Source organism: Myotis yumanensis, unplaced genomic scaffold (genome assembly GCF_028538775.1).
Source record: "Myotis yumanensis isolate MYYU_CA2020_CCGP unplaced genomic scaffold, mMyoYum1.0.hap1 SCAF_12, whole genome shotgun sequence".
Taxonomy (NCBI): domain Eukaryota; kingdom Metazoa; phylum Chordata; class Mammalia; order Chiroptera; family Vespertilionidae; genus Myotis; species Myotis yumanensis.
The window spans coordinates 17,297,363-17,311,599 of NW_027223763.1; the positions used below are offsets into that span (position 1 = coordinate 17,297,363).

At 40.0% G+C, this 14,237-nt stretch overlaps 1 protein-coding gene across 3 annotated transcripts in view; it reads left to right on the forward strand.

The window, feature by feature from the left end:
* The window catches only part of SUSD1 (sushi domain containing 1), a 78,297-nt gene that overhangs the window by 32,274 nt on the left and 31,786 nt on the right, over positions 1-14,237 (forward strand). For all 3 annotated transcript variants that reach the window (XM_070430880.1, XM_070430881.1, XM_070430882.1), the window contains 3 exons: positions 4,301-4,398; positions 5,012-5,198; positions 13,058-13,167. In XM_070430880.1, coding sequence (XP_070286981.1) covers positions 4,301-4,398; positions 5,012-5,198; positions 13,058-13,167 — 395 coding nt within the window. The remainder of the gene's footprint in view (positions 1-4,300; positions 4,399-5,011; positions 5,199-13,057; positions 13,168-14,237) is intronic.

Consider the following 14,237-nt stretch of genomic DNA (forward strand, 5'->3'; position numbering starts at 1 on the left):
TGGGCATCTATTTCTAAATGTTGACTTTCTTGGCTCCGAAGGCAAAGCGCGGAAGAGTGGAAATCTCAAGATAGTTTTCATCTGGTCTCTGGTTTGACTTGCAGCAGATTTATGGTAGGATGTCTTGAGTCTTGCCAATCAAAGTTTTCCATAGGAAAGTCTAGCCAGAGAAAGCAAAATGTGACCTGCTGGTGATTATTTGTCCATAGAGCAATAGTTCATAACCAGTTTGGGGATACAAATTTGATGAAATCTATCAATTCAATAGATATCTATGTAGCATACACTATGTAGGAGGTACTTTGCTAGATGCTGCCTCTTTGGAATTTACAGGGCAATTGGGTAAACAGACTTTTCTCCAAAGAGATGCACATACACATGTACATACAGTGTTTTACAGAGTCGAGGTGTTTGTGGGCCTCTACAAGTCCTGGTGTAGATGGAGAACTCAGCTCCACTGCTGAGGCCCTGTCTGTGGCATGCAGTTCCACATTCAGTCATCTCTACACAAACACAAGAGGACGTAGGCTAGAGACTGCAACCATAGAAACAACAGAGGGCCGGCGTGGATAATAACCCAGAGATCTCTAGAGAGGGCTCCCTGACTTGCCCAACCTGCACAGAAAAGCAGACAAGCCTATAACTAACAACAAGGACTCCAGGTTTCCAGTCTTAATGGTCATTCCAACCTATTATAGCATTTTCCACAGCACCTCTAAGAGTTATTCGGAGAAAGTGAGGCAGCTGCCTCATGAGGTGCAGAATTCAACATCTGGGGACGCGTTCCTAGCCCAGAGCTATCTACGGGAGTCCCTTGGTAAGAGAGCGGGGCATGGCTTCTGGACCCAGCCATTTGCTTTATTGCTTAAGCTGCTCTGCCTCCACCATTCAGAATGCAAGGGGGGGGGGGGGGGGGCGGGGGGTACAAGGATTAGTCACTGCATGAAAAACCAGTGGGTCTGCATGGGGCATAGTAAGCTATTAATTAGCCGATGCTTGTAGGCACTTTGAAGAACAAACATGTTATGTAACTGCTAATTTTAATTACATCCTCAGCCTGCCACCTTTCACAGAGCCTGTGGCTCCAGCTGCAGCTGTTTCCATGGGGTTAGTCAAGCTTTGATTTAAAGAGAGAAAAGGCATTCTCCCTGAGAGCTGTTATCTTTCTGTGAGGAGGCCTCTAGCTCTCAATCAAGATTGGCAACTAAATTCAATTTCCGCAGATAAAGGGGGCCATTTGCATGCTGATCAATTCATAGTGCCCTGCACTTGATCACGGGGTGGGTAGGTGGGAGAGGCGTCTGGAAACGTAGTGAGAGAAGCTGGTTACCCTGGCTCTTGCTCAGCTGCCCCCCCCCTTCTTTTTCCTTTTCCTTGTTTTTCACCCATTTCTTTATACCTTCCCTTCCGTCCCAGCTCCCTCTGTATATTTGGTGTTTGCCTTCCTCAGTCTTCACTTAAAAAAAAAAAAATTATATATATATATAAATTTCAGAGAGGAAGGGAGAGGGAGAGAGAGAGAGAGAAACATCAATAATGAAAGAAAATCATCTGTTGGCTGCCTCCTGCATGCCCCGCACTGGGGATTGAGTCTGTAACCCCGGCATGTGCCCTGACCAAGAATTGAACCATGACCTCCTGGGTCATAGGTTGATGCTCAACCATTGAGCCACTTTTGGGTTTTTCCCCCATCGTCTACTTTTCTGCCTACCCTCTGACTGCCCTCTTCCTCTGTTCTCTGTTTTCATTCCATTTCCGGCTCTTTTTACACTGAATGTTTCGTTCCAAATTGGGGGGAAGAATCCATCTTCATTTTACCCCGGTTGTTTTCAGTTTAAAATCTTTTTGGAGCTCTCTGACTCTGCATCAGTAGCATGCATCTGTCCATGTTTCTAATGGAGTGTGAACCCGAGCAGGGTGGTGGACTTTTTTTTTTAAAGGCTGGTTTGGACTGGAAACTCCAGACAGCTGAGAATTAGGTAACTGCTTTAGTGTCTGGAAAAACCCCAGGTGGAGGCTTGATGTTCAGTGAGTTGGTTTCCCTCAAGATCAAAGAGGTTGATTCATTCTTGATAAGCCTATCCTGCCTTTCATTCTGCACAGGTCATTTGGCTTTTTATGTTTAGAGTGTGGGTTAATAATTATAAGGTTGATGCTCACTCCTTCCAGGCTCTCAGAGGGGTAATAATATCTCTATTGGAACACAGACTGTTTATCTGCTGGGATCCTTTCTGAGCCCCCTAACCTGACTCTGGCAGCGACTCCCAACTGCCTCCAGGCCTCCTGGTAGCCTCTGTTCCTTATTTTGTTTTGTTTTTTTGTCCACCTTCCTCTTCAACTCAGTGATGCTCACTTGAAGTTCTACATGTTTCTGATGGAAAAGCATAGTCATCCAGGATAAATGGGCTCATTTATGTAAATAGCCACAGGGCTGGGTTTGTTTGAACATGTGCATAACGTTTAGACCATCCAGCATTCTACCCATCATTGACTGCATACCAACTTACTCACCCAGACCTCTGCTAGAGGCCTCACTGCTTGAGTTCATTTTGTCCTCAGAAAAACCCTGTGAGATTCAGTATGTTATTTTCATTTCATAGATGAGGAATCTGAGACTCATGAGAGTTAAACAGCTTTCACAGGACCATTCAGCAAATGGCAGAGTTAGGATTTGAACTCAGGCCCATTAGCCTCGAAAGCCCACCATCTCCCTCCTATGCCAGTGTTTTCCAAGCATGAATTTTTTGTATGCCACCTTGACAATGTTTGCTATAACAAAAGTATTATTTGTTTAATAGTTTTCTTAAAACCATTTATATTTAAAACTTAAATTTGTAATTTAAATTTGTTGATCAAGGACATTTTGCAAGATATTTGATATCATGAGTGTTATTTTTTCTAATACACACAAAAATTAATACAAAGCAATAATTGATTTAAATACAACCAAAAAATCATCCTAAAATATATACTTTAGGAAATCACTACTCTAAGCAATGTTAGTTCTGCTTATTTTCTGACTCTACAGATTAAAAAAGAAAGGAAACATAGCAGAACTCTCATCATTTAATTTATTCAAATATGCACTTATTCAAAGTAGTCACCTTGGGAAGCCATATCCTCATTTTGATGATGCTGCCATGAACAAAATCTGTTTTATAATCCATTTGGGAATTGCCTTTGGAGTGGTGTATGAGTAATATTAGGAGATCAGTCATCTTACTTCTTAAAAAATATGTTTTTATTGATTTCAGAGAAAGGAAGGAGAGGAAGAGAGGGATCGAAACCTTAACAAGAGAGAATCATTGACTGGCTGCCTCCTGCACACCCTCCACTGGGGATGGAGCCCACAACCCGGGCATATGCCCTGACCATGAATAAAATCATGACCTCCTGGTTCATGGGTTGATGCTCAACCACTGAGCCACACTGGTGGACTAATTTTTATTTTTTTAAATATAGACAAAAGTATGTCATCTACTGATAGAGATAGTTTTACTTATCTGCAGGGGGTTTGATTTTAAATAGGTAAAAAGCTATGCCCTCTTCCCATCTGAACAACTTCTTAGGTAGTAACTGGGGCCATTGGAAACTGTGTTACCTCAGGGAACCAAGACCCTGATACGGTTTCCCACGTTGCGAAATTCATTACAGGAAATTCATGCAGAATATTTAAAAGAAGCAGAACAACTCAAAGGAATCGGTGGCTTCCTGATAGGTCAGGGTTAAATAGCGACAGTTCAAGGAGTCCCAGAAGTATCCAGGGACCTGGTGAGAATTCATGGAGTTTACCCCAACCTGCTCCTTAGGGACGGTCCTGAGTGGTGATGCATGTCATTCCCCTCTGGGGAGCGGCAGTGGCCTGGAAATAAGTGTGCTCCATCAGCCGGTGGCATGAGGAGCCAGAACCAGATCTTACCTGTGCAGCTCCAGGGGAGAGGCCGGGCGCAGCTCTGGGCCTCTTTCTACCCCACACGAGTAGAATGCCAGTGGCATCCAGTGGCCTGTTGGATCGACCACAGGTTGGAATTCTTACCCATACTCACCCAAGCAGGAATCTTTCCTTTTCCTCCAAGTCAGGTCGTGGGCCAGGATCATTCATGATGAAGATAAATGGGGTGACAGGCCTAGGGTAGCTTGATTTGCCTGATTCGGTTTCTAAATCAGAGCTTGAATGGTGAGCAGCAGATACTAGCTGGACAGATAAACGAAGTCATGCTCTCCAACATGGTCGCTGTTAGGATTTTCCCAAAACCCACTGATGCATTTTGTGAGGGGACTATCTCTTTTTCTGTTTCAGAGATAATTATAGAAATTAACGATGTGTCAGTGTTTAATGACACCTGTGTGAGGTGGCAGATACACCCGGGAAGAATGAACTCCAGGACCGTATATGTGGTAAGCAAAGTGATGGCCTTTTTCCTTCCCGTGCAGGAATGGGAATCCAGGGGGACACAAGGCAGTGGGCTTGCTTCCGGAAGAATCTCTCAATCTAATTGCTCTCCAAATCCATCATCCTTTAAAAACGGGAACAGTTTTTTTTAAAGATATCTGGATTATCTTACTTTTACATTTTGTGTTTAATATATTTGTCATTGGACAGGCTGTATGTGTGGGGATGTATTTATATTTGGTATCAAAGCTTGTTTCCAAGCACTCGTACGTCACTCCCCCCGTGTCAGCCTAGAAGTGGCTGCTGCCTCTGTGACAGGTTGCAGGGAGCGGGTTTCAAGCTGTGACTCTCGGTTGATCGCCGGTCATCTGTGTGTGGGGTGGCACTTAGAGGGACTCCTCATTTTATATCACTTCTTAGGGCCTATTGGTTACTGGGCTGATCAGACTTCATCATCAGATACCTGATAGCAGAGGTTTACCTGTTGCCCCCTCTCCCCCAGGGGAGCAGTGCAGTGTAAAGGGAACAGTAGGAGAAAAGAACCCAGCACCATCAAATCTCTCTTGGTCGTTTTAACTGGAGTCATGGTGGGTTCTCTTGTCTTTGCCCCTCGCAAAGGTACATGTGAAAGGACACCGGGCAGACCCGATAGAATCAGTTCATGAGGAGAGAGTCAACCTGACCGCAGACAGCAGGACCCCACAAGTGTGCCTAGACCTGTACCAAGGCACCAACTACACCGTGACCATCTCCACTGCCCCTCCCAGACGCTCCGTGCCAGCCATCATCAGGTTCCAGACAGCAGGTAGGTAGAAGTGAAGTCTCATTTCCTCCCAGAAAATGCAAAACACAGGATGTAGGGAAAATATGCTTCAGAATCAACTGGGCAGGAGAGTTCAGAGTTGCTTTCTGAGATCGGTAGCCAGGAGAATGTCCAGCAGGAGGGATTCCTATACTAGTGATGCCAAGTGCAATGTATTGTGTCTCAGCTGGGCGTCTGGTTGAAGTGGGAGGTGATAAGAAGGCATTTAAAAGAGGACAACATGAGGTGATGACGCAGTCAGTTCTCAATTACCCAAGGCAGTAGAGGGTGGCCACATGGCTCTTTGGAAATGACAAAAGTCATTTCCGACTCTTGTCTATGAGAGGAGGAGCCAGGGACACTGACCCAATGGCTTTCATATTAAATGGGAACTGACCCCAGGACTGATCGGGGCTGGGTAATCACATTGACCGTGGCGAGTGGATAGACGTAGGCAGTCCCAGGTGCAGGATGGTAAGTGTTGGATGAAAAGAGAAATTGGCAGGAAGAAGCTTTGAGAAGTAGTAATAAACCTCATCGCATATAGTTATCACACAGATTTTTATAGTAACATTAGAGGACCAGTGCACAAATTCGTGCATCCTGACTGCCAGCCCCAATCGGGGCCGATTGGGTGGCCGGGGGAGGGGCTTCAGGGAGAGGCAGCAGGCGATTGGCTGGCTGGCCCCGCCCCCCAGGTCAAACTCCCAGTCGAGGGAACAATTTGCATATTAGGCTTTTATTATATAGGATTCTAACAGTTGTAAGTTTTAAAAAAATAATTCTAGTTATAGGGTGATAGGACTAATTAAATACTTTGTAAGCAAACCTGGAGAAGTCACTGGGGTCATTTTTTACTTGGGGGGAGTTGAGATAGTTTTCACTTAAGAAAATATACGTCAGCCTTCAGTTATTGCTGCCACTAGGAACGGGAAGTGATAGAGATTTGGTAGAAATAATAAAAATGACTACTAATCTTAACAATATAAAGCCAACTATGAATTATACAAATTAGATCCCTGGGTACTTGTATATGACTAAAACAAAATGATTTCTTTCTAAGTCAATAACATGTAAGGAAAGATATTATAAAATTAATATGGTAACTAGAGAAGCTTGTACAAAATTAATAATAAACTGCTATGGATTTATTAGGAATATGTTTTTTTAAAAAGAACATCCCAGGACTTCAAACTCATTTTTTATTGTTCGGTCAGAGTGACAGTTTGCTGTTCAGGGTCAGTCAGCTGTTTTTACTAATATCTTATTACTTCTTCAAGTTAATTTCCACCAGGAAAGCATGTTCTTTGGGGTCAGACAGACCTGGTTTTGCATCTTAACTCTGCCTTGAGAAGTTGGGTGACCATGGCTGACATGTTTAATGTCTCCAGCCCGCTTTCCTCCGTCTTAAATTTTAAGTGGAGTTGGATTAAATTTGCAAATTAATCTAGTGAGAATTGGAATTTAGATTGAGTTGTCTCAATGGGAAACAGGTACATTTCCACATTTACACAATATATACTTCCCTGTTTATTTATGCACTTTTGTAAAGATTTATCATTTTTTTCTTCTAGATCCTGTATATTTAACTATTGATTTCATTATCAGGATTATGCTAGTTCTCTTCAAATGAATTGGGAAGTTTTCCATAGTTTTTTATGCTCTAGAAAAGTTTATATAATTTTTGAATTATTCCCTTTCTTTAAAGTTGAACACATTTGCTCATAAGATTATTTAAGTCTCACCCCTTTGGGGATATAATTCTTTGATAACTTTGTCAGTTTCTTCTATGATTATTTTTGGTTTGTTTCTTACGTTTTCTTGAGCCAATTTTGATAATTTATGTTTTCTTTAAAAAGTGTCCATTTTGTTGAGCTTTAAAAGATATTGGCCAGATATCATTTGGAACATTTATTTACAACTGCTCTGGGATTACAGGTTGTATAACCCCAGGTTATTCTTATTCCTAATTCTGTTGTTTTCTCTCTTTAAAAAATTGATTAGTTTAGCTTGAATTGTCTGTTTTACTACTGTTTCTGCCCACTCCCCCCCCCCCCCAATAAACTTAGGTTTTTTTTCATTGTTTTTTCTATCTCATTAATTTCTCCCTTATTTTTGATTATTTTATTCTTTCTGCTTCTCTTAAGTTGATTATATTGTTCTATTCCCAAATTTTTGAGTTGAATGCATAATCCAACTTATTTCCATTCTTTCCTATTTGATAATAATAGTCTCTAATACTTCTTTCTCCTTTCCTAATTTGAGCTTGGGCAGAATTCCTTAGGTATGGATGGATACCTGTTCTCTTTATTCTTACTTTAATGGCATGATATAATTGCTATTCTGACTTTCCCTTTGATTTAAGAATTATTTATGAGTGTGTTAATGTATAGTCTCTTTATCCTTACTGTCAATGCACTATATAATTGCCATTTTGACTTCCCCATTGATTGAAGGATTAATTATGTGTTATACCAGTGGTATTTTTAAAGACATCTGCACTTTATTGTGATTTCTAGTTTAATTACATTTTGATATTCTTTGGGTGGATTTATTGACACTTTGAGGGGGCTAACTTTTGGCTAATTTTTGTAATTTTGGCCAATTTTTGTAATTTTGTGGTTGGTGGTGGGTAGTAGAGTGTTTACTTGTAGGTAGAGTGGTCCTAGGTTTCAATGAACTCTATTAATAAGATTTTCGAGGTCTTCTGTTTGTTTGTTTTTAATTTTTGTTGTTGTTGTTGCTTGCTTGGATTGCCATTTTTTCTCAATTTCTCTTAGAAATTCTAATTTTTTTGTTTCACACCTTTTGATATCCTGATATTTATGTTCATGACTGATATCTTTTTTTTTTTTTTTAATATATTTTATTGATTTTTTACAGAGAGGAAGGGAGAGAGATAGAGAGTCAGAAACATCGATGAGAGAGAAACATCGATCAGCCGCCTCCTGCACATCTCCTACTGGGGATGTGCCCGCAACCCAGGTACATGACCTTGACCGGAATCGAACCCGGGACCTTTCAGTCTGCAGGCCGTCGCTCTATCCACTGAGCCAAACCGGTTTCGGCCATGACTGATATCTTAATTGTAGAGTCTAACTTTTACTGGTACTAGTAACAAATGGCTCACTTTATCCTGTTTAATATTGTTTGCCTTGAATTATACTTTGATTAGTAATATTGTTTTCTTGGTTTCTCTGTGCTATGGTTTGCACGATACACCTTCACCCACTTTTGTTCTCCTTAAAAGCTACGTGGGTAACATTGTTAGAGATGTATGCTAGGAGGCTGCATATGTGAAGAAACCTTTTTGAGAAAAGTATTATTTTTTGTAGTTAAGCAATTTACATTAGTGTTGTTTGTGATAAAATTTTCTCTTCTTCTGTCATCTTATTTATTTTACTCTTTTTTATGCTACTTTGTTATGTCCATTGTTTTCTTTTTGCTGCTTGGGGGTTTCTTTTTGAATGGTTCAGACAATATAGATTTTGCTTTAATTCTACAATACATATTCAAAAACAAAAATAAGCCTACTTGAATATGTATTCCTCTGATTACCAGCATTAAGATGGAAATAATGTTAACTTCTCCTTGAATAAGATGTGGAAATTAGTATTCTTTATTTCCTTTTATTTCTTCCCCTCTAGCTTCCCTTCTGTTATTGTTTAAACACAACATTTTATTGCCAGCTCATTTCTAATTACTTTTAACATGTATTACATCTTCAAAGAGTTCATTTTTATATTGATTTGTAACAATTATTTAAACAGGTATATGTTTCAACAGTCTCAATGTTTACTGCATTCCAACGTTTCATACCAAAGTTTCTCTGTTTTTCTTTATTTTATCTCTCTGCACAGTGATTTCTATCTTCTACTCCCTGAGGAATGGGATACTTTCTGAGCCCATGATTTTCTGAGAATGTCTTTTTATTGTCTTCACAAGTGAATGAGAGCCTGACTGAAGATAAAATTCTTAGGCCATAATCTTTGGGTCAGAATTCTGGAGGCATTTCACATTGGCTGTGGGAATTTAAAGTTGTAAAAGAGGAATTTGAAGAAGGCTGTGATTTTAAAAATCTTATGTAGATACTCATATTTTTCCGCCTGGGTATCAGAGAGCCCTTCCTTCCTCCCTCCCTCCCTCCCTCCCTCCCTTCCCTCCCTCCCTCCCTTCCCTCCCTCCCTCCCTCCCTCCCTTCCCTTCCCTTCCCTCCCTCCCTCCCTCCCTCCCTCCCTCCCTCCCTCCCTCCCTTCCTTCCTTCCTTCCTTCCTTCCTTCCTTCCTTTCTTCCTTCTTTTTTAAATCCTTATTGTTGAAAGTATTACAGATGTCCTCCTTTTTTCCCCATTGACTCTTTACAGCCCGCACCCCCACCCCACCCCAGGCCTTCACCACACTATTGTCTGTATCCATGGTTTATGCATATATGCATACAAGCTCTTTGGATGATCTGTTCCCACCCACCCACCCTAGTCTTTCCTCTGAGATTTGGCAATCTGTTCCATGCTTCTTCGTCTCTGGATCTATTTTGTTCATCAGTTTATTTTGTTCATTAGATTCCACATATGACATAGAGGCTTTCTTTATATGTGAAATTCACGACGCTAATCACTTATTCATACACATGGGAAATGTTTATTGACTACCTACTACACGTTTGATATTGTTTTAGGCATTGGGAGTTCAATAGTGAATGAGACAGAAATCCCTTCTCTCATGAAACTTCAGCCGTGGCCAATAAAAATGTTATTCTCTTTTAAACTAAGTTTTCCTCATACCCTGTGAGTTCTTTGGATCTTCAGAATTTGGTTCTATCTACACATTAGGAACATTTTCTTTCATTAGAACTCTGATTATTATGTTTTTATTTTTATTTTATTTTATTTTATTTTATTTGTCCTTTTGGCTCTTCAGGTACTCCTATGTGGAATTGCTTGTCTGTCTGCATTGTTCTTTCGTTTTCTCTTGTGTTATGTCCATGTCTTTTTCCTCTGTCTTCTGAGGATGTGGCACGTTTGTTCTCTGTGTGCATTCATGCACATGTGCATTGACCTTTCTGATCGCTATCATTTCTAATGCACTTTATATTCTGTTGTTGCACTTTCGTTTCCTTTTGTTTCTTTATCTCATCCGGTTCCCTTGTTATTTCTGCCTCTCTTAACCAATGTCCCCTCTGTTAGTGCACTTTCTTATTATTTCATCCTTTATCTGTTTGAACCCATCTTTAAATTTTTTTTACTGAAAGTATATAACACATGTTGCCTAACTTTGTTATTATTTTGCTCGATATTTCTCCCCCTTGAAGTATGTTCATTCTTTGCCTTCTAAACACAATCTCCCTTTTGCTCTTTGTAGGACCATTTTATGGGCTCCACCCCCTTCTGGATTATTGATTCTTGGAAGATAAAAGTTTTATTAGGTGTGACATTTTTTTTGGATAAAATGGATGCTATTGCCCTGGCCAGTGTGGCTCAGTTGGTTAGGCGTCGTTGTCCCTTGACTGAAGGGTTGAAGGTTTGATTCCTCAGTGGGGCACATGCCTGGGTTGTGAGATTGATCCTCGGTAGGGGGTGTTCAGGAGACAGCAGACCGATTTTTCACTCTTGCATCAATGTTTCTCTTGATCTCTCTCTTTCTCTCTCTTTACCTTCCGTTTTCTTTATAAAACTCAAAAAAACATATATATATGTACATATATATTTTAAAACAGATGCCATTACCTTTGATCTTACTTTTTATTGGATAATATTACTATGCTTATCTCATACTGAAGGATCTCATCTTGAAGGATTTACTGTAAGTTGGATGATCTAGTGTCCTTTGGGGAGCAGCTATGAGAAAACCCACTGCCCTGAGCTTTATTTCTGAGCACTTTGCTGTTCTGATTGGTAATGTTGTTACTCTTGGGCCAGCTCAGCATTGCCTGGCTTCATTGTGATCAGCCTATGAAGGCAGGAAAGAACCAAGTCTCTCCCTTTGCCAACCCAGGCTGATGGAACCTCCAGGTTCTAGGCCTCCCCTTAGGAGATCTCCAGTGTGCTAAAGAGGGACTATCATTATCAATAGTAGTGATAATACTAGTACATATACTGTTTACTCCGCCTGCCTATCAGATTGCTTGATGAATTAAAAAAAAAGAAAAAAGAAAAAGAAAAGATGTTCAACCTTTACTTTAGATCTGCTATGTCCGGGGGATTCTGATGCGCAGTTAGGATTGGGAACCCCTGGGATAAATGGCTGCAGATGGGGAATTCATCACTTTATTGTCCTGTGGCCTGTTCCAGCTTCCAGCTCCCACCTCTGTGGACACTGCTCCTCCTCCAGTTCCATCCTTTGAGGCTTTGAGACCATGTCCTTTGCTTGGAAGGCATGTTGCACGGTATCTCTCAGGGTCTTTCTTTCCCTCCCGTTCCCTTCCACACGGTGCTAAGCTGAACCGTCTTCATGTTTCTGCCTTTTGTACGGCAACCCACCCTTCTTCCCAACCCAGATGCAAATTCTGACCCATTTTTACAATCCTCAGTCACTTCTCTCTGGATTGCAGTGGGAAGTGGGAACCAGATGCCTTTATTCACGTTGCCATCATCCCCTGGATTCAGATGATAATGGCTGTAAGTGGGAAAATCCTATGGAGATGGGAGCTATGCAGATGGCAGTTTTGCTTTATGTTCTGTTTGTGCACGTTGACCACATGGGATATTTCTTAACATACATTTGATGTGCCTCAAAGTCATTTGCATACATGTGACAGTTTTTATTTCTGATGTCCTTAGGAAACCTTTGACATAAAAGCTGTGAAGATGAAGGAGAACACGTGATAGGCCTTCAGATTCTCTCTCATAACCGTATTTCCACATTTCCAGTTAGAGCCAAGAATATTTTCTCCCAGCTAATTGCCTTGTGCTGCAAATGCCCGTGACGGTTACAATTCTGTGGACAGTTCTGATTTTGAGTAGAATAATTTACTGTAATCATCATTACTTCTTAGGTAGCAGAGACTCCTGTGGGAGAAATATACGTAAAAGGTGTTTATAAAAAGCTTCCCTCTGACAGACATTCAAAGTTTTTCTCACTTGTAGAAAACACGCAGGCTTGTGTGGTAGGAAATTTGCTTTTCCTTGAAAATTAGCTGTGGTACTCCCAGACTCTTTGTGAGTTCTTTATTCATTACCAACCTCTTCTTTTGATTACATTAAGAAAATGGAGCATTGACGGAATGAATTCGACTACAGGAGGCATGAAATTACTTTTTTTCTGTATAGTGGGTGAAATAAGTCTGTTTCTGATTATTTTACTGCCCTAGTACTCATATGAGTAGCTCTCCTGAAATACTGTCTGCTGTGAGAACAAACATCTCACTAGTCACCTACTTTCTCATCATCTTCTAGGTTGGAAACACTCGCTCTGAGAGTTCTATTCCATGGCCTTTGCCTTTATTCACCTTTTTCCTAGTCTCAGATTTTTCTGGCCATTTATATGCTTAAAACTTGGCATTTTACTTATGGACCATCCAAGTGATAGGATTAACTTTCTAAAAATACCACAGCTTTATTAGCTTACAGCAATTTTTTTAAATGCATTTTTTTTTCATTTGGTACTCTGAATAGCCTATGATGTAAGAGAAGCAAACTGGATGACTTGATTTCACAAATTAGGAAACGGGTTCAGAGGGGCTAAGTGGGTTAGCTAAGGTCATACAATTAAGAAGTTGTAGAGCCAGGACTTGAAGCCAAATGCAATGCTCTTGCTGTTAAACATCCTATTGGCTCTCTTAAGATGTCAAAATTTCCATTGTAATTAGCCACGATACGTTTTGCTAAGATGATGCAACCTTTCCATATGTTCTCTCTTATTTTTTAGAAGATGATCTCTTAGAAGATGATGGAATTTTCAATGTCTCACTATTTAATGAAACTTGTTTGAAATTGAACAGGCATTCTAGGAAAGTTGGATCAGAACAAATGTACCAAGTAAGATCTTTTATGTTATTTATTAAAGAATTGGGTCACTTAAAAATTTGGGTGCTCTCTAAGTGAGGATTCAAAATTTGAAACCACACATGAAATGAACTTTTAGACAGTTTGATTTTTGTTTCTAGCGATGGATATGAGATGTGAGATGGATACAAGTGAGGGACTAAATTGAAGGAAGACCCTATTTGGTGACTTGCTATCATTTTCCCTGTCTGGTATTTTATATGTATTATAATTTAGTGCATTTAATAATTGCAGCTTATTTTGCTATTAAGTTCACACTTAGATGTGGGTTTTTTAAGACACTTATTGCATGACTATTGGTCCTCATTTAACTTGACTTTTTTATGCATTACAAATCTCAAGTAAAATTATGAATAAGTTCAGGCAGGAACTGAGATTTGTTATTTTTGTGCCATATTTTCAGTGCCTAGGAAATCATCTGGCAATGAGTAGACTAAGTATTAAATTAAAATTAATTAATTAATTAATCACTTACCAAAAGTGTATCATGTATTGGGACCTGGAGATTCCAATTCAAACTAATTATACAATTAAACAGACCATTACAATATGGCATAATGAGTGATTTTATAAAAAGTAAATAAATGAATAGGATATTGTGTATATGTGTGTGTGACCAGGTATAATTTTTTAAAAACAAGAAGTAAAGATGGTGTTGAATCAAGGAGAATGAGCAAGAATTAACCAGTTAAAGAGGTGGGTGAGGGTGAGAAAGGGCACACTGGGCAAGTAAAGTTGCAAATTGAGTAATAGAGAACGTGACTCTCTTGGGGAACAGAGAAACTAAGGCGAAGTGGGAAGAGATGAGGCACAAGTCTAAGCAGTGGCCAGATCATGAAAAGCCCTGTATTGTGTACTTTTATGTGTTGATCTTATGTTGATGTCTATGTGGAGGCACTGAAGGATTTTACACAGGTGAGTGAAATATTCAATTTTTCATATTCGAGAGAACACTGGGCCTAGAAACATATTCAAGTACCCAAATAATTTAATATAGGATAAAAAATGATCTTTCACACGAGTACAGAAATAAATGGTTCTGA